Consider the following 27,914-nt stretch of genomic DNA (forward strand, 5'->3'; position numbering starts at 1 on the left):
TAGTTGACGAAAGCCCCTTGGTCAAATCCAGTGATTTAAAGAACGTCAGGTCGGCATGGAATTGCCTGGTCTGACCTCGGAATCGGTCATCCCAAGCCAATTCTATCAATATATAGGAAATCGTCCGGGTCTGAAAGAGAATTGACAATTTGCTACAGTAAAAACACCGTTTTGCTACATTAAAAATGTTGATTCACCGGTTTGACCGGTTTTTGGCCAATTCTTTGTTTTTGTACGTGTATTTTGCTAGTTCACTATTTTTTTCACACAATTAATTGGCGATCCGGACCGATTTTTACGATTTTTGCGATGCCCAATACATGTCCCCCTATTAGATTGACCATTCTAATCCTGTCTCCCTTCCACATTACCTTACCCTCAGACAGGAAAAATGCACCCCTAAGAATGTGTTTGGAAAACTTCCTTTTACCTTTAACATCATGAAAGAGGACCACCGACCTCTTATTGATAATCGTTCCATCTGTAGCAATACTGATACAACGGCATGATCCTCCCATAAGCGAGTGCTTAATGACCCAGCAATTCATGGACTAACACTCCAATTACTTTCTTCATAACATGTAAATGCATCATAAACATTTGCCAGTGGACAGTTGATATGTACAGTCAGTCTTTCACTACTGAGTGGAGGAACTGATGGTCCATATGCACAGTGATTAGTGAATTGAAGACATTAAGAGATTTCATTTACCACATCTTCTGTATGAATGGGGATATGCATTTGGTGGACACAGGGCATTGGTCTAAAGAACCCGATTAATCCCCCAATTTTTGATTTTTTGTTATTTTATACCATATAATAACCAATCCAGATAGAAAGCGCCCGAGCCCTTTCTCGGTCTGCACCACAAAAACTGATAAAAGTACTATGACAGCTTGTGAAAGAAACTAATAATATCACCGCATGCACCACACAAACTGATAAAAGTACTATGACAGCTTGTGAAAGAAACTAATAATATCACTATAGCCATAACTTAAATTAGATCTTACCTCAAAACTTTCCCTAGAAGAGGCTGTTTTGATGGCCAAATATCCTCAAATTGATCATCGGGACATCAAAATGCATGGACTTGAAAAAAAATGGATTTCAAGTTTTGAAAATAGTGCATCTTTGAGCGCATTTTTGAACTTTCAATTTTTAAGTTATTCAAGTTTTCATAGATCTGCTCCATCTACATTTTTTAAGCTTTAAATTTTATAATTAAAGATAAAAATATATTTTAAGGCTAATCAAAGATTTTCAGTATTGAAACCATATTCTCGACACCGTTTGAAGGTGAGCTCTAATTTGATTTGTTTAGAGCCTCGGCTCTATAGAAACCTCACCCTTTTAGCATTAGCAATGAAAAACACCCCCATTTAAACCATGCCTCTCCTCACTCTTTTTACCCTCTTGTCCTCAACCTCACCATGGGCACAACCAACACCATCTCAAACAATCCTAACCCAATTAAAGGCTACATCCTCCTCGCCATTAACGGCCTCTTTCTCATTCTCGGAGGAGCCACTGTCCCCCCTCTGTTGCGCCTCTACTTCATACATGGTGGACAACGCAAGTGGCTCACTGCCTGGATCCAAACAGCCGCGTGGCCCCTCCTTCTAATCCCTCTCTCTCTCTCTAAATTTTTCATCAAAAAGCCCCAATCTCATTTCACATTCCCCTTGGCCCTCCAAAGCTTGGGAATCGGCCTCCTCATCGGCCTTGATAACTACATGTACGCCTTCGGCCTCTCTTACCTCACGGTTTCGACCTCGACTCTCCTTCTCTCTACACAACTCGCATTCACAGCTCTCTTTGCGTTCCTGCTCGCTCGTTACAAGTTCACAACCTATTCGATCAATGCAGTGGTGTTGCTTACTTTGGGGCCGGTGTTGTTAGGGCTCGGGGCTCGGGGCGGAGGTCGTGAGCGGTGCGAAATATGCATTAGGGTACGTGCTGAGTGTAGGAACGGCAGCAGTGTTTGGGCTTGTGGTGCCTTTGCTTGAGCTTATGTACAGCAAGGCCAAGGTGGTGGTTACATACACGTTGGTGTTGGAGATGCAAGTGATAATGTATGTGGTGGCCACGGCTTTTTGCACGGTTGGGATGATTGTGAATAAGAACTTTCAGGTGAGTTCTATTAGCCCTAGGATTTGATCGTCAATGAGGACTTTTAAAAGAAGTAGTAATCCTGCTAGTTTTACAAAAGGAAAATTGTTCGGGGATGAATTTCTACATTTGCGTCCCCCAGGTATAATGCATCCATATCAAAGATGGATGCAATGCAAACTTGAAACTTGAAACTTACTGTCCAAATGTTTTAAGCATAGAATTATTATTTTGTATTTTTTAATATTTATGATCTTCAATTTAGAGATTATGCATTCTTAAAAATTAGATAAAAAATCCATTTTTAAAGTAGATTTTTAAGAGGGGACTCATATCTATAAAAACTGTCCATGAGAAAATTTATCATACCACTTACCAGTTGAACTATAGATAGTCATTGTTTGATTAAATTTCAGAGTGCCCATAAAAGAAAACGTCATCATAGCTCATGAATCGTTCGACGGAAAATATCTTAAATAATTAATCTCTTAATTATAATTTGATAAATTTCTCAAGATTTGATTGCAAAGCCACACTTTTTAATTGTACTAAAAACTGCATTGATTCCGTCATTTTTTGTATTTTTTGTAGTAATTTTGTGTTTCTTTCGCGTCTTCCCGAGAATGTTAAATTTTTTGGAGCAAGCTTTCTAAGTTTCCCCTACATCGTAAAACTTATATACTTCCCCTTATCTAACCGTCCATTCTGAATGGAGGACTAAGATTGCCCCAATCACAATGTCACGTCCCTACACTATTTTATTTTTAATATTTTTGCTATAAACTATTTTGAGACGAAATTTTGGACGTCCAATCCTATATTAAACTCGCACTAGTGAAAAATATAAAAAAATATTTCCGATAAAATAAAATAACCAAAATACTCCTGAAAGTTTCAAGGGGTATTTAGTTATTATATCTATCGAAAAATTATTTTTAATATATTTTATAGGTGCGCCCTAATGAAAAGATGGAACGTACAAAATTTCATATTCATATAATTTGTATAAAAAAAGTAAAAATAAAATACTTTGAGACATCGGATCTAAGATCAAACGGTGAGTGGCTCTCTTGATCAAAATTAGATGGCTGGATAGTAGGGGGAGAATAGTTCTTCTATGCTGTAGAGGAAGTATGGAAACCTTTCTCAATTTTTTATAGAAAAAAGTATTTTATGCGTTAGGACACACTTATGCAAAAGTATCTCCCCTGACGTGAGGCATGTAACATTCATTTTATCTATGCAAAAGTGTCCCCCGTAACGTGAGGCATGTAACATCCATTTTATCTATACAAAAGTGTCCCCCCCTGAGGTGAGGCATGTAACATTCATTTTATCTTAGAGATAAATGTTACATAATGGTAGACCCATAAAAAATTAAAACTCAACAGAGTTAAAACAATGTAAAATAATATTTACTTTGTATTTTTAAAATTCATTCTTTTCAAGTTCTGTTCTTACTTATCATGGTTGCGATTTTCATTCCCTACATTTTGATTCCAATATCCATTTCGAAAAGATAGATTTTGGAGGGAGGACTCAATTAAATCGGTAAATTGGTCGATTCATAAAAATCTTGTCCTTTTATGTGTGCACACCATTTTCTAAGGTTCATGGAGTTGGTATTTCCCAATACGGAGAGACTGACCTCTGTGCGCGGTTTGGGGCTTTAGGCACGAGCCCGATGAAGCTGGGCTTGAATTAGAGGCAGTGTCGTCAGATTTGCCTCTTCGGTTTGGTCGGAAAAATGTAGCAATTCGGTGCTTTGGCCGACCTGAAGGAAGACTTTGGAATGTTTTTAAAACATTAATATGAATAAATTTTAAATTTATATATAAAAATATATTAAAATAATAACAATTTTAAAAATAAATATTTCAACAAAAAAAACAATTCTATGCTTTGGCCGAAGTGGCCAAAGTTTTAGCAAAAGAGGCCAAATCACATTGAAGCAGGCCGAAGCACAAAATTGTCCTTTTAAAATATAATTTTGTGCTTCAACCAAAGAGTTCGAAGTTTCAATCGAATTAAACCGAAGCAGGCCAAAGCAGATGCATTGGAGCTTCGTAACACTTCGGTCTAGGTCAAAAATTTGAAGACTTTGACCTCTTTACATCATGTTGATTCCCAACTATAAATTCTCATAATTATTGCATATCGATGTGATACTCACGTACCCCGTGTGTGTTTTATCTTTTAATATCCTTGGTATCGAGTTCACATCGATACCAAAGATATCAATGTGAAACCCTCGATATCCTTGGTATCGAGGGTTTCAAGTCTGCCAATGATATATTTCACAATGAACACATGTCCTAGTATCCGTGCACTCTTATGACTATCAAGAAAACCACAATACCATCAACCTCTCAAATAAATGGTAAAAAGTTAAAAACAAAACAACATTCATATATAAAAGAGTCAAACAATAATGATGGTAGAGAGAACTGATTAGAGACTCCCAAGTCCTAATCCCCTGACATGAGCCATATACTTCTCTCAAAATTCTTCCATCCTCCTAGTGGGAATTCATGCCATGATTGTCCCTCTCCTTTCAATGACACCTCACATAGAGTAATATCCAATCTCTATTTGTTGTACCTTCTATGATACCTGAGATTGTTGTCCTCTATGATACTTGGAATTGTACGCCAATGTCACTGTATTGTCACAATATGATGGAAATCACATCTCTTTTTTGATGTTTTATTTTTATTTTTTTTTATTTTTATGATTGTTGGGTTAAATTTGAGGGATTGGTAGTGTAAAGGGTTAAAATACGATTTTTTTTTTTATCATTATGGGTTGGGTAGTCATTTTACAATACTCCTCTTTCTTGAGGATTAAGATAGCTCTTCTTGATTTAGTTATTTTCCTATTCTTATGGGAAAGTCACGTAGAGCTTAATTTAGCGGGAGTAGAGATTTTTTTTTAGAAAAAAGGATCTAGGGGGAGTTAAAGATTTAAATAAATATTTTATGGGATGATGGATATGATAAAGGTTCATGGGATGGGATGATAGACATGATAAGGGTCCGTGGCAGGAAAGTAGATCATGTGAGCGAAACGGGCTCTTATTTTCATGGGATGGAAATTATTGGGTTTACATTTTTCATGGGATGGAAATTATTCGGTTTGCATGATCTAGAGAGAGATTAATGTGGGGAGAGAGAAAGACGTGTAGATAGAGAGATATACGAGGGTTGGAGAGAGAGATATGTGGGTTGTAAATAAAGATAATTTCTTTTAGTTTTTTTTATTTTGTATTTAAGAGCTTTGACATCCCAATTAGAAAGGACTGGAATATTTTTGTAGAGAATTTGTTTATGAATGAAGAAAGATAGTTTTTCTCCATTGCTTGATTTATAGTCACATTTTCCCCTTCATTATTGTTGAATTTTTTCTTCTTTTAGATCAAAAGAAGACCTGATTTAATTTTTCGAACTCTTTTTGCATTATTTGGTATCACAACAAAAGAGTTAGTGACTACGATGGCTGATCGTGAAAGTCACAACCGTAGAAATACCGAGCATGACCAAATATACAAGAAAATCAGCAACTTGACTAATATGGTTGAAAAGTTGTTGCAGAAACATAGATCGTAACAACGTACATCGAACAAAATGAGATCTATGGTGTTGGATCTATATTGTACGAGTTTTTGTGGAGATCGGCATAGATCAATGCATGAGTCTGAGAGGGAATAGCCTGATATTATGCTTGATCGCACTTATGGATTTGAAGCACGACGGCATCGACAGGAGCATGAATGCAGAAAAAAATTGGGTAACCGACTATCCCAAAGTCGATGTGATTGATATAGGAGAGTGGACCGAAATCAATTTAGAAGTGAGCAAATAAAGAATTTTACTACATCCAGATCCACGCTTGGCGTAAGATCATCCCAGGCTAGGAGACTGACATCTCTAACATGGGGAGTTGTTATTCCTACAACAAATCTATGATCTGAGCATCACACAAGTAAACAGAGAAAGGTATATGATTTTTTGAACAATAAAAATCGTAAGTTCTTCACTAGAGATGTTGATGCATTGAAAGACACAAAAGGTCCTAAATCTAGTGAGAAAATAGTATATGTATTTGTAGATCAATCTGCGGAAGAGATAATTGGAGATATGCCTAGCATTTTTATTGATGAAATTATGGATGATTCTAAATATGATAATGAGAAAATTCAGCATTGTATCAATCATAATGAAATGCTAATGTTTAACATTCTTTCTGTTGAAGACAAAATTGGATTTGTAAGTGATTCCCTACTAGTGAATGTGGAAGAGCAACCCCCAACTACAATGAAATGGGGTTTAGGATTGGATGAGAAAACAAAGAAGGTGGTTTTTTATCAAAGCAAATTGTCGATGGTCAGACATGAACTATCTTTGTTGTCATTAATTGATGAAACTCCACCTGAATCTTTTAAATAGGAGGGTGTGGCTCGATTTTCTAGTCGACAACTTATTAAGGAAAATGTTGATGATATCCAATTGTAGTTGATGATGTGGTTAATGTTGGTGCTGGTTGTAAAAATTATATGTGTACATTAAAGTTGTCTAGTAGAGGTGATGAAAATTATGATATGAACATGGAGAGCCGTGACTGGTTGTCTGTTTCGAAAAATCCTAATCATGATGTTTGGAATGGTTGTGATGAATTCAGATGGTTCGGTCGTCTATTGGAACCATTTCATAATTGGTGTGAAATCTTTGAAGTATGGTTTCAACAACATCATTTTGTGTGGCATCTGCTTATTAATGTTGTTGATTTAGGATGTTCAAGAGATGTGGGGATGATAATTTGCAGTGGGAGTATGTTGATGTTTGGTCAATGCACTAGAATTAGATTTAATGTTAATTACCGAGAAAAAAAGCCACCTAATCAAGTACGAAAACCATCTGATGGCATTTGACTCGTGAAAGAAGTTATTACATTGTTTGAGAGTTTATTGAAAGGGCAAATGAGCATATTATACATACACAAGAAGATATGAGTCATTTCTTTCTCAGCTTTGTTGAAACTGAACAAATCTTATATGGCCCTACAAGTGAAGGGAGTGGTTTTGTAATCAAAGTCTTGATGTCCATGAGAAATAACATGAAAGGTGCTTATGTAGAGATTGAGTAAAGTATTGCAAGAGGCAATGATCTTGCTACTGTAGAGATAACATCTCTTTGTGCCACGTATGTTTTGAAAATTTCTTTTGATGTGTTAAAATTTTTCCTTAGAGAAACTTGTGAGCTTGGCACAATCGTATGAGTTTTAAATATTTACTTTTTGGTTTGCAATGTGAATGGGAAGGGTTTATTGGATGTGTGCTAGAAGCCCTTGGTGTTGATCGACAAAGTATTTGTACACATGCCAGTTGTATGGTTGGAGAATACAAAGAGGATGTTGGTGATAAATTTCTAGAGGGAAGTACAAAAACTCACAGAGTTTTTCCCTGTTATTACTCTCCACAAAACATTGGCTTAATACTTGCTAAAACCAAAAGTGGTCACGTGATTTTTATGCTATCATTGTAGGAAAAATTTCCTCTAGAAATTACACAAGAGAATTCACCCCTGAACAAGCTTTCCGAGACGATTGATATGATAGTTGGCTACACAGACTTTAACAAAACCATGTCAATTACCTTGAAAGCTGCATTTCTTGATAGTAATGTTTGCCTCGTGGGAATGAGATACGATAAAATGATGAGGCTCATGTCAGATCTACAACAGAAGTTGCAACCTTCTCAGCAAATTGATGGCTTAAAACTTAAGGCATGGTTATCACAAGAGTTCAAGACAAAGAAGAAACCTCAAGAAAAGAAAGCAGGTTGGAAGAAAGATGTTTTTTTGTGAGGAATCAATTGGCCGATACAATTAGTCAAAGAGCATATTACATTGGCCCGTATTTGAATGTATTTGGATGTTTGTCCAAAGAATGGCTAGTTGGATGGAGAATTTCTTCATTTTTTAGAGTGTTCAATCTCATGGCTTACAAAAAACATTTATGTGGAGATGTTGGACTTCACCATCAGCTAAGGGGTATCGATAATGGCATAGCAAAAACACGAGGCGAGTTTTTTTTCCAATCCAGGGAGTATGATACAAATCACATCCCATTATTTATTTATTTTATTATTATCTTTTTATTTTTATGATTGTTAGGTTAAATTTGAGGGATTGGTTGTGTGAGGGGTTAAAACACAATTTTTATTTATTATTATGGGCTCGGTAGTCATTTTACAATATTCCCATTTCTTGAAGAATAAGATAGATCTTATTGATTTAGTTAATTTCCTATTTCTATGGGAACGTCATGTAGAGCCTAATTTAGTGGGAGTGGAGATTTTTCTTGGAAAAAGGATCTTGGGGTGATGGATATGATAAGGGTCCATGAGATGTGATGATGGATATGATAAGGGGCCATGGGAGGAAAGTAGATCACTTGAGGGAAAGGGGCTCCTACATTCACGGGATGGAAGTTATTGGATTTGCATGATCTAGAAAGAGATTAACTTGGGAGAGAGAAAGATGTATAGATAGAGAGAGATATGTGTGGGGGAGAGAGAGACACACACACATAGGTTGCAGAGAGAGATTTTCTTTTAGCCTTTTTATCTTGTATTTAAAAGGGTTGACATCCCAATTAGAAGGGATTGCAATATTTTTGTACAGAATTTGTTTATACATGAAAAAAGATAACTTCTTCTCCATGACTTGATTTATAGTCATATTTTCTCTTCCATTATTGTTGAATTTTTTCTTGTTTAAGATCAAAAGAATGCCGGATTAATTTCCTTGACTCCTTTTGCATTAGAATATATGCTCACAGACTCTGCAGCACTCAATAAATTGTTATTCTTTACAAGATCCTCATGAGCCACACACTCTCCTACAACGTTTTATAACAATGTATATATTTTGTTCCATATCAGAGAGGCCATTCTTGTCTCTCTTTCTTGTAGCATCAAGAAATCACTCCCACTCTTAATGTGAAGACATTTCATGATGTCAACAGTCAATAATCTAGATTCCCTATCCAATCAAACTTATTTTATCCTCATAGTTGGACATCATTTTCCTTAAAGATCCATGAGTAGTCTACAGTGCTCTGGAGATATCGAAGTATCTTGCTCCTAGCCTGCCAATGCTCATAACCTGGGTTGCCCTGGTAGATGGGTTGCTCTATTAGCAACGTAACAAGCCCTATGGCAAATCCCTTCATATTCATAACTTGACCTATATAAGATTGGCTACTATACTAGCATAGGGTATACAAATCATCGTCACATTTTTAAGCTTTCGTCTAATGAAGGGGTTTAGACTAAGCACATGACTCTGCTTGATAAGAGTATCATTGGACCCACCATATGCATTCTGAATCATTCTAAGATTTTCTTAATGTAAATCACTTAAAGACAAACTTGAGGAGCCTCTTAGCATGACTATTGTTGATCTCAGCATGGAGCACATCATACATGTCACATCAAAATAGGAGGATAGACACTCAGTAGTGGTATCAATTATTTTCTTGTCATTTCTTGTCATTACGATCCAGTCAACTCGTAATAACAAGATCATGGACACCACTCCTTTTGATGACATATCCTTATCAAGGAATATCATCTGAACAACCATATGATCAAGTTCTCGAGCCTAGCTCACGGCATAACACCACTCTCACCAGTAGATAGAATGTCTTATCGTGTTCACACCTAAATTATGTGAACCCTTTCACTACTTATTGGGTCTTGTTTTTATCTATAGTTCAATCAACCCTTTTTCTTGAAAGAATATTTAGTTGTTCCCAAACTTGGCATTCTACATAGAATTATTCTCCTAATCCATTGTAGTAATCTACTTGCCAGCAACTAATGATTACATGAACCGAGTTCGTACTCATCAATGATTACATGAACCGAGTTCTCATCAATGGAGCACATGCCAGACATTTCCCTTCAATCTCAAAGTGTTTCCAGGGAATTTTGAGACTTGCATTCTTATGAGGTTCAGGAATTAATGGTGATTCACTCCTAGTATCCTCAACAACCATGAGAGTAATTCCAATATTGTCCCCTAGTAGAGGAATTTCCTCACAATTCTCGATTTGAGATCCAACCATCTAACCTTGATGAAAAGTCATCCATAACCAAGGAAAGTCCACATTATAGGATTGAACTACTCTTTAAGTCACCCTCCTCAAACTCATAACCTAGGGCATTCTTGATACAGTTCTCAAGACATCTAGTGAGCATTTATATTGCGGACCTATAATTTAGCTAATTATCAACTGAAATGGCAAGAACAACTGACATGCAGGGACTAAAAAATAAATAGGTGGGGTTCCTATTGCCCATAATTTTGGATTTTCTCTCTAGAAAATTATTTCTTGTGTTTTGACACATCACCTACATGGGGTATCAGATCTGAGGGGCAGACTCCTAGCGGAATAGTTTTGATACCAATGTCAAATTCTTCGATGGATTTGAGAAGCAGCAAAAAAACAAAAATAATAGATCAAATAGAATCATATACCTTTTACAAATTTTGACTCCTCCCAGGAGGTTGATATGATTATTTTGTTCATTTCTATGACATCTCCTCCAGTTCGAAAGTTTGATACTCCCAACTCTAGGTCGACTTTCCATTACTAGAACAAAAAATATAGTATAGCGAAAACTAGGAGTATAGAGGGAGGCTTTAAGTATAGAGAGAGAAACTCTTTTTGAAATGCATGTAAATCCTATGAAAATTCTCTTAACCAATTTATATAAGAATGTCCTATGAGGGAATCATATCCAAAAGATAAGTAATCTTTCACATTTTGAATACTATTCCCTCTAGTCAACCTTATCCCCAACTAGAAAATGCGTATCACATGTATTCCCTTTTCTTATCTCTCTACCATTTACAATTCCAATAATATCATGGACATCCTCTCTATCAGCCACTAAAAATATTGAAAATTCCATGGAGGTCCCTACACCTAGAAGGTCTAGACTTGAAATCCAATGGGGACAAACTTCAAGGGCTTCGACGGTTGGGCTGCCCCACTGAAACCGATCTATCTACCACTAAGCCACTGCCTTACGGACCACAAAATAGATATGTCTGCAATATGCTTCTTTAGTTAGCATCAGCATTTTTCACATCATATTTTCAAACGTTGCCATCATTGAATTATTTTATCTGTAAATGGTATCTTTTTAGATAAATTACTAAATTTTCAACAACAATTTGAATGTGAAGAAAAACTCTGAGATAAGACTAAAGTATGTCGCCACCGAAGGCTTTGCCACCATTAAAATGGCATAAAATCAAGAAGCCCTCAGATTTTAGAAGGCATATGATGCTGGCCAAAATCACTTGCTGTTAACAATCAGTAATGTGTTTTCCTCTTAAGATATAGCATGTGTGTGTCAGACTTGTGAAACCAGGATTGTGTTCTTTTCAAAAAAAATTACCCAAATAAAATTTGGTCAGTGGATATGTTTTGAATGAATCAATGTGATTTGATGTTGAGCATGTTATGTTTCCTTTCAGGCTATTCAGATAGAGGCCAAAGAATTTGGATTAGGAGAGTGTAAATATTATCTGACAGTGGTGGCAAGCGGTGTAATGTGTCAGCTTTTCTTTATAGGAAATGCTGGTTTCATCTTTTGCACTTCCTCCATGGTTACCTGTGTTTTTGTAGCTGTGCTAATCCCAGTGAATGAGCTATTGGTGGTCCTCTTGTTCCATGAAAAGTTTACTGGTGAAAAAGGCATGGTTCTTGTTTTGTCAATGTGGGGTTTTGTCTCTTACTTCCATGGGAAGCACCTCAATGCAAGGAAGAAGACAGAGCCTGTCATGGATGTAGAGACAAACCAATTGTAATATCTATTTGATATATTATCAGTTTATTGAAGGGATCTTCATGCTTGGTGAAATCCAGTAGCCTAGTCGGTTGGAGGTCTTTTCCTCCTAAATTCTACTGGTAAATGAAAGGTAGGGATCTAGATCATGTATGGTGTAGTATATTTTAAAAAAAAATAGCAAAGACATTGACAAATCTATTTGCATGCACCACTTAAATGAAAACAAACTACGACAATGATTCAAACCTGCTCCTACAAACACAATCAATTTTATTTTATAAGATTATATATAATAAGGCCATTTATCTTTATTATTAGGAGGTCACAATTGTTAGTATCCATTAGATGTCAAATCGAATGACTTGGGGTGTATCAAAAAGTTTCAAAAACTTTTTTTGAACCTTGAGTCTAGTCAACGACACATGGACAAGTACCCGATTTGAAATCTGACGGACAAGTGTGACCTCCTTGTATTACAAGTATACAGTCTCCAAGTATAATTTTCCTTATTTTATTTTAAAGGAAAAATTTAGAAGTAATAAATCAAGCAAAAATAATATCAAGAACCTGTGTGTAAAAAATCACCAATCCGGAAAAAAAATGGCTAATCAGGAATTGGCAAAGACCGAGCCGATTATAGGTCAGAATCAGCAATTCTATTAATAGGCGTATTCAATGTGGAATAATAAAGCAAATAACATGAAATGTCTTAATTAGGTATCATGTGTTGGGATAAGGCTTGGAGGAAGATGATGAATTAACTATCCCGCTGCCAGTATTTTATAAGAGGCACATCGTTCAAACCTCGGCTGCGCCGGAAAAGTTTATATAAGGGTGAGGCCCTAAGCAATCAATTAAGGCACACCTCAAGAATTCACCAGAAGAGGTTGTTTCGATGCCCAAAAATCCTCAAATTGATCATCTCGTCCTCAAGATGCATGGACATAAAAAAATAGATTTCAAGTCTTGGGAATAGTGCATCTTGTCATGTATTTTCATACTATCACTTTTCAAGATTTTCAAGCGTTCATCGATCTGTTTGATCTACACTAGTTTTATAATTTTAAATTTTATAATTAGATATGAAATAAATCTCCAAGCCATCACAAAAATTTTCGGTATTGAAACATCTTCCGACACTATTTGAAGGTGCACCTTATTTTAATTGTTTAGGACCTCGGCCTTACACAAACCACGCCTTTTTAAAGTGCCTAAGTTTTGATTTAGTTCAAATCATATCAAATGTAATATTTAATTATGGGTCAGCTAAGCAGTGCTTTATGTAAAGAGATTTTTTTATTAGGAGCATTTTTTCTTAAGATTGAGAAAAAAAAAATATGGGGATACGAACCCTTGACCTTAATATTCTAAAGCGCAAAGCCAAAATATCATTGAAGCCCTTATTATATTTTTTTGACAAATATAAATTATACACTCCAGTTTTTTTTTTTTTTCTCTGCTAGATCATTGTTGCGGATTAGGGTCGTTGGTTTGGGATCCACTCCAATTTATTTTTTTGAAACATTGTCAAGAATTATGAAACTGTTACCACAAAGCATGCCTAGGATCACCTCGAAAGGATTTGATACTACGTACTCTTTTGGAGCACCTGGATCAATAGGACACTGATCTAGGCCGTCGGTGTAATATCCTCCAAATGGGAAGTAAAAGATGGTAAAAAGATCACCTCTTAGGCTTTCAAAGGTGGAGAGAGAGAGATTTGCTTAGCTGTGGGTCCAAGGGTGGAGAAAAGACCCTTAATTATAGTAAAGCCAGGGCTAGGGTTTAGCCATCGGGGATGAGCAATGTAGTACACTCATTTGTGGTGTGAAGAGTGACTTTTAATCTAAGCTATCCATTCACCCAACCAACCATCATGATATCATGATAAAAATAGTGGTCAAAAATCTTTATCGCTTGGTTTCCATAATTCATTTTTTTTTAATTCTCGAATTTCTAACAGATAAAAATCTTCCAGAAAAACTCCTAAAGTTGCTAGAAAATCAATATCCGCCTTTCTATATTTTCGAAAATCTCTTCACCTTTAAATATTCTATTGATCTTATAGAAAATAAACTCTAGCTCACTCACTAAAAATCATTTCAAAGTTTGAGTCAACGTCAACTTGGACCGAGTCATTGTCAATGGGGACCGTGTCGATGGCGCCAACACATGTTGGCTACCCCAAACTTCGTTAGAAGCGTCACGGGTCCTTTCGGGTCCGTTTAGCATCAGTTTTTGCAACTTTTGAGTCCTAGTTCCCCTTGAAGTTCCTGTTTCACTGTTCTTAGACGAATTATGAGCCCACTTATTGCCAAATCCATTAGGATCAACTCTACTAGGACTTTGATTCTAGGCATTATATTTTTTCACAGACACGGTTACTATGAGTCCATGTAAAAATGAGTCACCTCTTAAAAATCTATTTTTAAGATGGGTTTTTGGACTTAAGTTTTAAAGACATGTAATCTCTAATATGAAGGTCATGAATATAAATAAATAAATAAATTTAAAAAATTAAAAATAATAATTCTATTAAAAAAACATTTGAATCATTACTTTCAATTGTTTTTAAATAAACACCTATTTGTATTCTTCTTTAATATGGATGCTTTATATCTCTATGACTGTAAATGTAGAAATGTGATCCCCAAGGCATGAAACAATTTTTCTTTCTTAGCCTACTTTGAATCACCTAAAATCTAGCATAAATTGCACTAAATACTATACCAACTTCCAAGAAGCCTGACAAAAAACGATAGACATAATTTCTGACCAAAAACCTAAAAACAAAATCCATTAAATGTGATGTGACCTACAAAAACCAAATTAGAGACCTCAACGGATACTGCAGTGGCACACTATTCTAGAGGCTTCTCAGGCCTAGGTTTTTCTTGAACATTTTAGAAAAACTTCTAATACTTTTTGGTAGAGAAATTTGATAATTTCCATTTGAAATTGGCCTTATTATTGAAGATCTAAAATTTCGAAGTTCGGACTGGATGATGCCCAGGAACTCAATTTGAGAGGGAGGTTATCTAAGGTAGATTAATACTAGAAGATCTAGAAAGTTTGTGTGGCTTTCAGTCCTAGGATTTAGATTGTCCTCAGGAGTCATGATAAGGAAATGATAAGTCAATTCTCGATAAAACTATATTGGAAGCATCTAGATATCAATGGAAACAATCCTAGAAATACCTGTGCATGATCCCCACAACAGTTCTACTATTGCTCTTCAACTCGGTATGCTTTGACATCAAATCATATTGTGTTGACATCAACTGAAACCACAATAGTGGATAAATCTCGCATCTGCTTGACCCCAAAATTTGAATTGTAATCCCAATAGAAGTGACAAAATCTAGTTTTTGGCCGATAAAACCGCCCTGGACCTCGAGCCAAGAGCAAACAGAATTCGACAGTTGCAGACAGAATTAGTCAATAGCCACATTGTCCAATTTACCCTTAGATCACTAGCCTAAGTTACCTAAACCCTAATTAAGCTACAAAAAACCTAGGGTCAAGCTTAAGAAACGTACATCTAATCTTCAATGTTCAATGTCCAATGCAAGTGTAATGATCTCAAGCTCTTGGTTTAATAAAAGCATGGTCCATGACTCAACTCCGGGTTCCGGGCTTGATTTGGTAAGCTTTCTACTTCTCTTTATTTCATTATTTTGATATTGACTTTTAAAATGAATGCTTTTTTCTTTCCAAAAAGATTAACGAATTAGATATTTATAGTGAGATCTACCTAACTAGCGGTTTACAAGAAAGGGATTGTAAATCTCTAAACTGCAAGCTGTAATTGGAAAGGTTTCTATGTTTCCCCTGTAGCATAGAAGTTCTATCCTTCTCCTACTATTCAGCCGTTTAATTTTGATCAAGTGAGTCGCTCACCATTTGATCTTAGATCCGACGTCTCAAAGTATTTTATTTTTAATTTTTTTTATACAAACTGTATGAATATGAAATTTGGTAAAAGCCATCTTCTTATTGGGGCACATCTATAAAAAAATATTAAAAATAATTTTTCGATAAAATATAATGACCAAAAGACCCCTTGAAACTTTCAGGGGTGTTTTGGTCATTTTTTTATTAAAAATATTTTTTTATATTTTTCACTAGTACGAGTTTAATAGAGGAATGGACGTCCAAAATTTGGTGTTAAAATAGTTTATAGAAAAAAAATTAAAAATAAAATAGTTTAGAGACATGACATTGTGATTGGGGCAATCTTAACGTCCCATTCAAAATAGATGGTTGAATAAGAGGGAAGATAGAACTTCAATACTGTAGGAGCAGCATAGAAAGCCTGCCCAACTGTAATTTGGCTAGACCCTAATATCTCAAGTTTAAAAGGTTATTTGAGGTTTCACCTAGAGAAAGCAGACTTTGAATTTCCCTTCCTAGATTTGAATACAAACAAGCCCTATCTCTTTCTATTTTAACTCCCAAGACTTGTGATTCTTCTCCAAGACTTTCATGTCAAAATGGTATGATGGAAACGCTTTTGTTTTCAAGACGAGAGTCATTGAACTACTAATAATCAACGTATTATCCACTTATATAGAAATAAAAACCACATCACTCCCACTTTCCCTCTACATGATATGCAATAATTTTCCTCACTAAAGATAAAACCAGCATTGTTTGTTAGGTCTCAGTGAACTTGACGAAGGTGATAAAGCACCCCTTGTGCGCCATACTCATGGGGTGATCTCTAAAATGCACGTGGCTCCTTGCAGGAAGGATTTACTAACTATTTTACCTTGCACACATGTTTTATAAACTTTTGAGAAATCTCCCTTGCAATTTTGTAATTGTAATTTTGTAAGAAAGCATCTCTCCTAAATCCCTTCATTTGCTTGTGTTTTATATGCCCTAGCCTCAATGCCACATATAAGTATCCAAATCACATTCATCATTGGGAGTAGAAACCTAGGAAATAGGCACATTCATTTCAATAGCCAAAAGACCATCGACCTAGCAAAGGATGTAATTAGCTCACCATCAAAAGTCCCATATCGAGCTTTAACATTTTTACCTATGACAGTATTGGAGTACCCAGCCTTTGCCAATCTCAGGACCGAAACCAAACTCGTCTCATAGCAAAGAGTACAACGAGTTTGAATGGACCAACTATGTTTCTTCCCCATTGAGAAAAGAAATAAGCGCCAACCGTTGGGTGCAATGGCTCAAGCAGTTGGCAAACAAAGTCCCCATGTATTTGAAATACTTGATATTTCTTTGTATAGGCACGTAGTAAGAGACCATAGATGGCAACAATAACCCGTGTGCTTTATCCTATCATAGAGCTTGGGACGAGGTGGACACATCCCACATGTACCAGAATGGGCCTCTTGTAGAACTTTTTAAGCCTCTTTGTTAAAGAGATAGTTGTTAGCTTTGGTGATAGTTAAAATCGTCACACATATTTTGTTTTCCAAAGGTTCAGGGTATTATGATAAAAAGAAAGGGCCTTCTTGATAAGCAAGAAAGTGATATCTATATAAAAGAGTCGAAGAAGACATACTATCCAGCCGTTTGAGGGTCACTCCTTTTGGAAGTTATAAGAAGATATCTCCAAGATAGAGATAGGTCTTAAAGAGAGAGAGAGAGATGGCTTCCGAGAAGCGGTATTCCTATAGGTTTTAGATTGTTAAGGTTTCCATTTCTAGAAAGAGAAGTGATAAAGTATCTTGATTGCTCTAAAAATACTCTTTCATGTAGCGGTATGGCAGTAGGAAACAACATATTGATCGACAGTGTTGCTTGGCTGAGAGAGCAGGTTTAGAAAGAAAGATCGGTAAGATTTTTATCGATGTTTATGTAAATGAAAAATATATATTGTATATCCGGTTAATATGGAAGGCGTATATGTAATCAGTATATATGAGAAGAGTTGGTATCATATCTTGTATTTTATGGTGAGCCTAGGTAGAGTACTGGTATCTATGATTTAGTTTATATTATTGTCATTTGTAATTTGTCTATAAAAAACAAGTTTATATATTCATGTGATTAATGGACACTGAGTCTCTTCTAAGAAACATGAGACTCTTCACATAGTACCATAGCCAAATTCATCTTTGTCCATTCATGTACGATTGAGTCTGTTCTTCTGTTATTACTCGATAGTGTCCCGGTCCGATCCCTAAACTTGCCGAAATCCTCATGATCCTGAAATCATCATGTCCCGATCCAACCCCTAAACTTGCCAGAAACCTCATGATCTATAATGTCTCTTCTGGACGGCTCCTCGTCTCTCTTCGTCTTTTGAATGAGTCATCTCTCACAATTGCAGGACCCATGATTGCTCGGGTCTTCTTTGGTTTCAGAGTTCTATAGAATATCCCACAAGACTTCCAAGAAGCTTCTCCCCTCTACAAAGATCATGATCCATAGAGCAGCCACGAGATGGGTTTGGCGAATTTGTTTACCTTGTTGGTGCAAAGTGATCAAAGTCATCATTGCAACCTCTCTCATCTCCCCTGCAATCTTCAAACAATAATTCACAGTTTTGTTTCCTCTTATTTGCACACTGCATATTTATCAAGTTCTTTATTTCCCTTGAGGTTTGAGACTTTTCTTATTTTTGCTTATGTAAGCACCATCTCTCTGTTGTCCTTGTAGTTTCAGTCTTTTCTGTTATTGGGGTTTGTTCATCGTCTCTCTCCAACGAAAACCCATCTCTGGGTTTTACCGTTAGTTTCTAATTGTTATGTTCTTCCTGGTTCTTTCGTCTTCTCTTTCTAGGGAAACCCCATCTCTGCTTGTTTTCGATCTCCCTCTCTTTTTACGTTTGTGCTTTTTCTCTCTTTGAAAACCAATCCTCGAAAAACCTGATCTGTAACCAACCCTCTGTCAAAAAAAAAAATCCTGATCTGTAACCAACCCTCTGTCAAAAAAAAAAAAAATCTCTGTGAAATTTGTCAAAGCACCCACTAAAATCTGCATCCGTAAAACCCCTTTGTTTGATGAAAAAAAAAAAGGGAGATTTGAAACACCCTAAAAATATGTCATATCTGAATAACTCTGAAAACCGCCTCTAAAACTATCACTGAAAAACCACCTATGAAACCCGCTGTCTTTTAAATCCACCTCTGAAAAATGGCCGATTTGCCCCATTTGAAAAACCACCCCTTTGTCTATTTTTGCCTCTGGATCTTAATCTCAAGGTCCAGATCTATCTGAAATCTTACCCAGCCACTCTGATCTGAAATTGTCATTGACACTTTGAAATTCAACCTGAAAACACATGTAAAAAACAAAAAGAGTATGTTTTCTGAGTATATATGCATGTTGTTTGTTCTTATTTGTATGATCGAGTTTGTTGTTCTGTCACTTGATCATGTTTGTTCTGGTATGCGAGCTACTAAATTTGTCTTGAATCCACTTCGAGTTCTGTTGGCCCGTCCAACTATCATTATGTTTTTCTCGGCTGTCTCGACTGTTTTTTTGTCTCCAGTGAAGATCAGAAGTTTTATTCATTGTTGAACTCTGAATTGCAGCTTTGTTCTTGCCTTCTGTTTCTGAGGCTTGTTGATCCGTCGCTTATCCACTGTTGATTTCTGTACTTATTGATCAAGCAATCTAAGTATGCACCTGAAAATCCAACTGCTTGTTTTTCCGACTTGGTGTTCAAACTCCATCTGCTCTATCTCATAACAATTTGAGTTTGAGGAGTGTGAAAGGAAAGTATATATTGTATGCCCGATTAATATGGAAGGTGTGTAAGTAATCAATATATATGGGAAGGGTAGGTACCATATCTTGTATTTTATGGTAAGCCTGGGTATAGTATGGGTGTCTATGATTTAGTTTCTATTATTATCATTTGTAATTTGTCTATAAAAACAAGTTTGTACATTCATACGATTAATGGACTCGGGATCTCTTCAGAGAAACTTGAGACTCTTCACAGTTTAGAGAGAAGTATAACTCTAATGACCTAAAACTATAATATTCATTGTGAAAGTAGATTTCTACTTGCCGAGGCCGTGGACGTCGTCCTATAGGGTGAACCACATAAATCTTGTGTCGTTGTGGTGTGAATTTATGTTTTTACTTTATTTCTTACACTTTACTTTATTTCTTACACTCGATTTATGGTTGTATTCGTCAATTTCACATAACTGTGTACATGATATAGGATAGGGTCCCAATAGCTGGGATTCCTAGTTCCACAAGCGAGGGGTTCTCACGAACCCTACAATAGTAAAGGAAAATTTTATTGTACAACCTTTGGTAGAAGACACAATTGAGGTAGATATTCTTTGGTGCAAGTCTTCTAATTGCAAATCTCTCAACACAATCAATTGGTAGTTTTCTTTATTGGAGTTGTTAATGAAGGGCTGGTGCTACCTCAACACCCTAATCATCACGTTATGGTTTTCATTCTCACTGACATCACCACACTAACATCTTAAAAAAAAATAACTCCTAAAACTATTTAAAAAAAAGGATAGGGGTCTATCCTCCCCCACTAAATTAACCCAAAAAAAAAATCTACGACACCTTGAGGCTAATCTATAAATATTAGTATTATGCCTCATTGTCTGACCATGTCCTCCCTAAGGAAAAGGAGGATATCCTTTTGAGGAGTTGCAAATATGATCCAATAAATAAAGTTGTACTTCTAGTGTTACATGGACAAAGATACGGGTGTCGTGTCTAGCGCATGTCTTTATATCTGATACTCTGGGAACAACCGTTGCTCATCATCATAATCAAACCCTAGTTATGGTGATACCAATCACCACTCTGATACCAGATCATATAGGCCTTGGAGAAGAGAATCATATCATCTCCTAGCTTTGCTAAAGTGTTCACTTGCTCATTGTGCCTAAGAGGTATATGAGTGAGTGCATCCGCCTAAAATTGAGCCAGAAGGGTCTCCATGGAACCGAATTTAGCTTTCAAACCTCATAGATAACTGTAAGTTTTTAGATGACTAATTCGGAATGTCCAAAGATTTCTAGGTATTCAATTTTCTTTTATAGGGCAACTTGAGACTGATCTTGATATTTTGCCATGTCTTCACTTAGGAGAAGAAAGGGACGACCCGTTTTGAGGAGTGGCAGACATGATCCATTAAACAACGTGTTGGTCCCATTGTTACATGGGCGTGGACACGGGTGTTGTGTCTATGTCTTCATTTCTAATACTTCATCCTAGAAACGCAGAAGGGCCAGTCCCTCCAACATGTCCATACATGTCATACAATAATTTTAAATATAATCGATGAGAACTAAAATAACAAACTTGAAAATGCAAATTTATTTTATTCAAGATAAAACTTTTTTCTACTTTTTAATTTTGAAAAGATGCTTTTAAAACCTTATTAGTAATGCTAATAATATTTTACTTCATAGTCATCGTCATCTAAGCATTATCTCAAATATTTATTCTGTCTTTTGCTCTATCAAAGATCATACCCTCTGTCAGACTATAAGTCACATTTCTCTTTTTATTAGTTCTATCCATTTTCTTTTGTTGCGAAACTTTTTTTTGACAATATGATGTCACTATGATTTTTTGGAAAACATTTTTTTTGAAACATTGGTATCTCACTATGTGCTGTCATGCTTTTCTCTTTGCCATAACTTCCAAACCAATAAAGTCTACTTTTTTTTTTAAGGAGAAAAGGAGTTGAAATAATTTCGAAAAATAAGTGAGGGGACATCATCCAACTTTTGTCATTGACCATGGGCAAACGACGCAAGCAAGAGGACACAAGTAATAATATTATTAAATCAAATAATACGCGATGAATGGCGGTAATGCCGACCAGACTTTATCAATTGTTTGAAGTTCGAACGCACAAAAAATTAAATATGCCCACAATATCTTGTTACTGGCCTTGCCCTAATTAACTATTGCCAAATGAATGATTGGGTGACTAAACTTTTAATTTCTTGAAAATCTGTACGCAGATAATAATATTCAAATTAAGGGTTAATGTAATGCATGGCTTGGAAAGATGTGCTACCATTCTCTTTCATTAATCCATGTTTTAGGATCTCTCCGCCTCACTCATTCTCTCTCTCTGAACCTTATTCAGTGTGACAAACTGGCCGGGTTGAACCGGAACTAGACGGGTTACTCGGAACCAACTTCTGACTGTGGCCGGTATTGGCTGGTTAGGGTGGTCAACTGACTTGACCACCCTAACTTAAACAAAATTTAAAAATATTATAAAAAAAGTTTAAAAAATAAGAAATTTAGTGTAATATGTTTTTTTAATGTTTTTTATTGTTTTGGAAAAAATTGGATTTTTATTTTTATGTTTTTTGGCTATAAGTACTTATTTTTACTTTTTTTTATTGATTATTTTTAAAATACCTCTTAACACAAATTAATATTTCAAAATTTATTTTTCACTATTTTTTGAAGGGAAAAATTTATATATGGTTGCAACCTTAAAATGTAGAACTAATGATACACCTCAAAAATGCATCGGTAAAGGTTGATTTAACGTTGAAAAACCCTCTAACTAATCATCGAGATGTATGCCTATGAAAAAAAACAAAAGGGATTTTGAGTTCCAAAAATAGTGTATTTTGCAACACAGTATCTAGACCGTCCATTTTCAAGATTTTCATATGTTTATGGATCTACTTGATTTTAATTTTTTTTTTAGTTTAAAATTTTATAATTAGATTTGATAATAGATTTTGAGATAATCTTAATAATATTTTACATCAAAATTATATCTTGTGATAAAATTTAAAAGTGCGCCTTAAATGGATTGTTTAAGGTCGCAACATTATGAAAACCAAACTTTTTTTTTTAATCTCATTTAGATGTATTTTGTTTAGTTACATATTAAATATATTTTTCATATTTTTTAAGATTTTTAAACCAATAATAACCCAGTTGGGACCTAACCGGTTACCCGGACCAGTTCCGAGTTTCGTAGACCCGGCCCATAGCTGCATTCCGAGGGCGGTTCGTGCAATCCAACACTGACCACATCACAAGCCATTGGTTGGTTGATTCGGGTATCAATCAAACCGTAATAATTATATGGGAAAAACCATATGCTTACCCCTGTACTACCTACCAAATACCACTTCTCCCAACCACCACCACTCCACGACGTTGAGGCAGAGAGAGAGAGAGAGAGAGATCTATGCCCTAGGCTGTAGGAATTGGCAAGGAAATCGATATATCTCTCTCTCTCTCTCTCTCTCTCTCTCTCTGTGGGGTAAGGCATTGCGCATGGGGGCTCCACCATGGCGGACAACTTTGCATTTGAGGCCATGGCGATTTAAAGTGTCGCAGTCTTGTGGGTTAGGTTTCCGAGGGGGCATTAGGGAAGGGCGCATCCCATTTTATGGGGCCCAACTCAATGCTTGAGAGGAGAATAAAACTGATTAGGAGCAACAGTGTTTCATATCCCAGATTTAGTGGCCAGGTTGATAGAACCCATGTACTATAAAAAAAAAAAAAAGTATGATGGGACCGATGTGGTATGCCTGTCTAGGCCGGATTGGATTGATTCTCCAGTATGGGTCTTGGTCCAAAAGAAATTAAGTAATATTAGTTAGTACTTTTTGTTTGAAAATGCTTTACGTGTATTCTAAAACAGCAATATACTTTTATAGTTATTTGTTAAATTGTTTGTAAAGAGATAAAGATGTTAGGTTGAGTCTCGAGATAAAAGAAAAAAAAGTTTATAGAGGTATATTTAAGAGTACGTATTTCTATGTATTATATTTTTAATATAAAAGTGAAAGAGATGGTGCATGCACGTATGCATTTTATGGCGCACTTTGTACGCTCGTATCTTTTTGTGAGTTGGGGTTACCCGATGGCCATATAGCCGTTGATGAAATGGAGGCAAAAGGCAAAAGAGGCTGTAAATACAATAATAGCAAATGAGTTAAGGGGCTACATGTAACTAATAGTTGTTGGTGGTGTATCTAACCACCACTACAGTAAATGTCTAGCAAGCTTTATGTGAATTCAATTCTCTCTCTACTAGATTTTGCTCTTTTTCTCTCTAAATTATCAATACTCTGGTATCTAATGTGTTGGTTTCAAGCTCGGATGTATAGATTTAGAAACATAAAAGAAACCTCTCTGTTTTCATGTATCCCAAAGACGAATATCCTCCTTATGCACATCAAATACAATATCGAACAAGAGACAAATATTGTCTTGAGATAGCGCTTTTGCCTGCCCGAAAATAAGAAGAGTTTAAGCTTCCAATTTTTCGAATTCGTATCATCTTTTGCCCCAATTCACCCACCAATTTTCCAACAATATTTCATAAGAAATTTTTTTGATAGTCTTTATAATTTGTGGTATATAAAATATATTTGTTTTTAATATTTTATGTTCTTATTTTTTTTCAAAAACTTCTATTTTTTCAAAATACCTCCATTTTGGAACTTGAAATTTTGAACCAAGTTACTTTATTTCAAAGTGATACCGATTCTTCAATTTCTGAAGAACAATTGTTTCACGCAGGCTGGACCGCATTTCTACAATATGAGGTCCAGAGGTATAGAGCATCCATCTTAAAGATGGATGCAAATAGGTGGTCCATCTAAAAACAATTGTGACTAACGGTTCAAATGTTTTTTTAATATAATTATTATTTCTAATTTTAAAAAAAAAACAATATTCATGATCAAGATTATATATTCTCTAAAAATTAGGAACAAATTATTTTTAAAATATATATTTATTAGCAAGCTTGGATTTCTACAATATGAGGGCTGCCCACATGCTAACCGCGTCCATTTCTTAAAAGGGACATTGTATTTTTTGAGTGCTAGACTAGTACGGAAAGACTCAAAAGTGTGTCATTATTATCTTCTTCTCCTTCTTTTTGGTGATATTACAAATGGGATTGCATACAATGAGATCACTTACCTTTAATAATAGGTATTCACAATTATTTACAACCATCTGATGTAAAATTTGATAGCTTGGATATGTCACAAAGTTCAATAAAATTTCTTTTGAAATTTGTGCTTGGTCAATGGAACAATTGCAACTACCCAATTTTACATCCAATAGTCAAAATTAATGTGACCACCTTGTGCAAAAGATCAATGGTCTCATTCTATACTTTCCCATTACAAATAAACCCCCCAATAAAAAAAGTATTATGCAATCTTGTGTGACCCAGTGTAAAGCTAGTCACTCAAAAAAAGACATTGAAATTGAAAAATAAATTTTTTTTTTCCTTTTCAAAATGAGCATTAGAGATTCTTACATGGATCCAAAATTTTAAAAAAAAAAAATTCCAAGAAATTAATTGTACAAATTGCGCCTATATGAGGACAATAAGGGTACGGTTTGTATAGCGTTCGAGAAATGTGGTTTCAATATTGGAAATCTTTGTAATAGCTTTAAAACATATTACAAAATAGTGTAAATGAAGCAGATCTACGAAAACCTAAAAATCTTGAAAATCAACCGTCCAAAAATGCACCACAAGATGCACTATTTTTAAAATTTGAAATCCATTTTTTTCTCATGTCCATGCATCTTGATGTCAAGATAATCAGTTTGAAGATATTTGAGCATCAAAACAACCTCTTCTAGTGAGATTTTTGAGGTGAGCTCTAATTTCATTGTGTAGCGCCTTGGCTCTGTAGAAACTTTTCCTTTCCCTAATAATAATAATAAAAAGGGTGAAAACAAGTAAAGAAGTGGTAGGATATACTCCCTATCATTGATAATTTATTGTTACAATAATACTAATTCTGATAATGAAGTATGTGGTGCTTGGCTTTGTCCATTATAAAGCGATCTCCTATAATTTATAGGTCTATTTATATATCAATTTATCTTTTTGAAAAGCAATTTTTACTTTATCTAAACTAATTTTCTTAAATTCACATTTTTAGTTTAAAAAAAAGTTAAATACTTTGATAATGTTAGATATAAGAAAGGTGTATAGAGAGACTATTTACTTTTGGTACAAGAAAATTACAATTTGTCCATAAAATTTCAAATCAATTGGTTGTAAGAGTGTCATGGACTAGAGCCAAAATTTAAAATGATTGTATACAATAAGACCATTTACCTTTAGCAATAAGAGGTCACAATTACTTACAATCATCCGATATGAAATCTGATAAATTGGGTGTGTCACAAAGTTCGAGAAAAAAAAATTTGAAGTTTGAATTTAGTTAATAGAATAAATGCAACAATCTAATTTCACATCCAATGGTCAAGATTGATTGTGACCATCTTGTACCAAAGGTAAATGGTCTCATTGTATACTTTTCCAAAATTAAAAGAGAATTCCTCAAATTTTGTGATACACCCCAAACCGTTCAATTTGATATCTACTGGCTAGGAGTAATTATGATCTCCTTGTAATAAAAATAAATGAGCTACACACCATAATATTATCAAAATATATTAATTTTAGATAAGATAATTTATTATAGATTAAATTAAGGGATTGTATGTCACAATTACTCCTCGCCCTTAGATGTCAAATTTAATGGCTTGTCGTGTCGGGAAGTTGAAGAAATTTTTGTTGGATCTTTGAGTCTAATCAATAACATGTTCACAACTACCTGATTTGTAATATGAAGGAAAAGAGTGATTGTGCTAAAAATAAATGGTCTATTTGATATACATTTTTTTTTAATTAATTATCATCTAGGCCCTAAAATGGCTCGCATGCATGTGCATTAAGACAACGTTGTTCATTAAATCTAAGCCTCATCTTTTTCTTCTTTTTTTTGACAAGAATATTTAGTATTATTAATAAAACACATGAGCTAATACGAAGCTAAAACTAAAACAAAGAGGAAGAAAAACACAATGATTCGAGATATACTCATTTCTTAGCCAAGTCATCTGCAAATGGATTCACTTCTCTGTAAACATGGTTGAATGTCATATTGCTCCCTTAAGATAAATCCAACACTTTCAGCCATAGAGATCGAAGACGCCATGGAGTTCTCATGGCATAGTTACACAGTTAATAACATTGAATCTCCTTTAATAGTTAAAACTGTTCCCAAGTTTCTCTCCTTCCAAATCAATAAACCTTGTAACAATGCAAGCATCTCCGCCTTATTTATTGTGGCCTCCCACATAGTGCAGCATAACAAAATATAACAATACCTTCACAATCCCTGCATACACCACCAGCCAATGCCCTCCCTGAAATACCCAAAGATAACCCATCAAAATTAAGTTTAAGGCATCCAGCAACATAACAAAATATGACAATACCTTCACTATCCATGCATGTACCACCATCCCATACCCTACCTGGATTACCCAAAGATGACCCATCAAAATTAAGTTTACGGTATCCCAAGGGAGGTGGAATCCAAACACTTTGAGGTCTATGTTGGGTTTATGTGGCCTTTAAAAGCCTTAAAAGAGATTGTATAAACATTTGAATAAATAAATCATAAACTCAGTGGGAGTGTGGTTCTCTTGTTGACCATACTACAAATGTAATTTGCTGATACTTGGACTAGACTTGACGTGCTAGGCCAATCGAGTTGAAAATCCAAGGTACTTGGGCATAGAAATGAAACCGACGAAGGGTTAGGTTAGCCTTTGATGAGGTCGGAGTATGCCCGAATGAGAGCCGAGGGATTGTGTGACATTTGTATGTGATGAATAGAGCATAGAGACAAGACTAAAATACAATCGTTGTATTATCACATGACATGTACATAGATAGCCGTATTGAGATAGTAATCCACCATTGAGGATGAAGCGTGTACATGTGCGAGAGATTACCCCTATGCACCATAGAGTCATGGTTGCATCATGGTCTGGCGGATCATGGTTTGTCTTTAGGGGAAAACTTAAAATCCACATACTGGGATTACATCCTCTAGCCCATTAATTGACTTTGGCAGTCCAATCATGAGCCTCTACAGTAGACTGTGGGTTATGGGAATTGCTGAGTCAGTTTAAGAAAGCTAGTGTGGATCG

At 35.4% G+C, this 27,914-nt stretch overlaps 1 protein-coding gene and 1 long non-coding RNA gene across 2 annotated transcripts; both read left to right on the forward strand.

Moving 5' to 3' along the window:
* Positions 1-1,432: 1,432 nt before the first annotated feature.
* On the forward strand, positions 1,433-12,047 carry LOC18431065 (purine permease 1). Its single transcript, XM_088864653.1, has 3 exons — positions 1,433-1,945; positions 1,983-2,134; positions 11,662-12,047. The coding sequence occupies exons 1-3, from the start codon at positions 1,435-1,437 to the stop codon at positions 11,992-11,994; spliced, it is 996 nt and encodes a 331-aa protein (XP_088720779.1). The 5' UTR covers positions 1,433-1,434; the 3' UTR covers positions 11,995-12,047.
* A 5,948-nt stretch (positions 12,048-17,995) lies between these two features.
* On the forward strand, positions 17,996-19,885 carry LOC148782537 (uncharacterized). The gene is made up of 2 exons (XR_016053620.1): positions 17,996-18,553; positions 19,490-19,885. It is a non-coding gene; the product is annotated as an uncharacterized LOC148782537 (long non-coding RNA).
* Positions 19,886-27,914: the final 8,029 nt, after the last annotated feature.

This window comes from Amborella trichopoda, chromosome 4, assembly GCF_054954075.1.
Source record: "Amborella trichopoda isolate Santa Cruz 75 chromosome 4, AtrichopodaSantaCruz75HAP2 v2.0, whole genome shotgun sequence".
NCBI lineage: Eukaryota > Viridiplantae > Streptophyta > Magnoliopsida > Amborellales > Amborellaceae > Amborella > Amborella trichopoda.

Coding starts and splice junctions, on each gene's coding strand:
- LOC18431065 (XM_088864653.1), top strand. CDS start 1,435: ATGGGCACAACCAACACCATCTCAAACAATCCTAACCCAATTAAAGGC. Junction 1,946..1,982: donor TCGTGAGCGGTGCGAAATAT/GCATTAGGGTAC, acceptor GAACGGCAGCAG/TGTTTGGGCTTGTGGTGCCT. Junction 2,135..11,661: donor TTGTGAATAAGAACTTTCAG/GTGAGTTCTATT, acceptor GTTTCCTTTCAG/GCTATTCAGATAGAGGCCAA.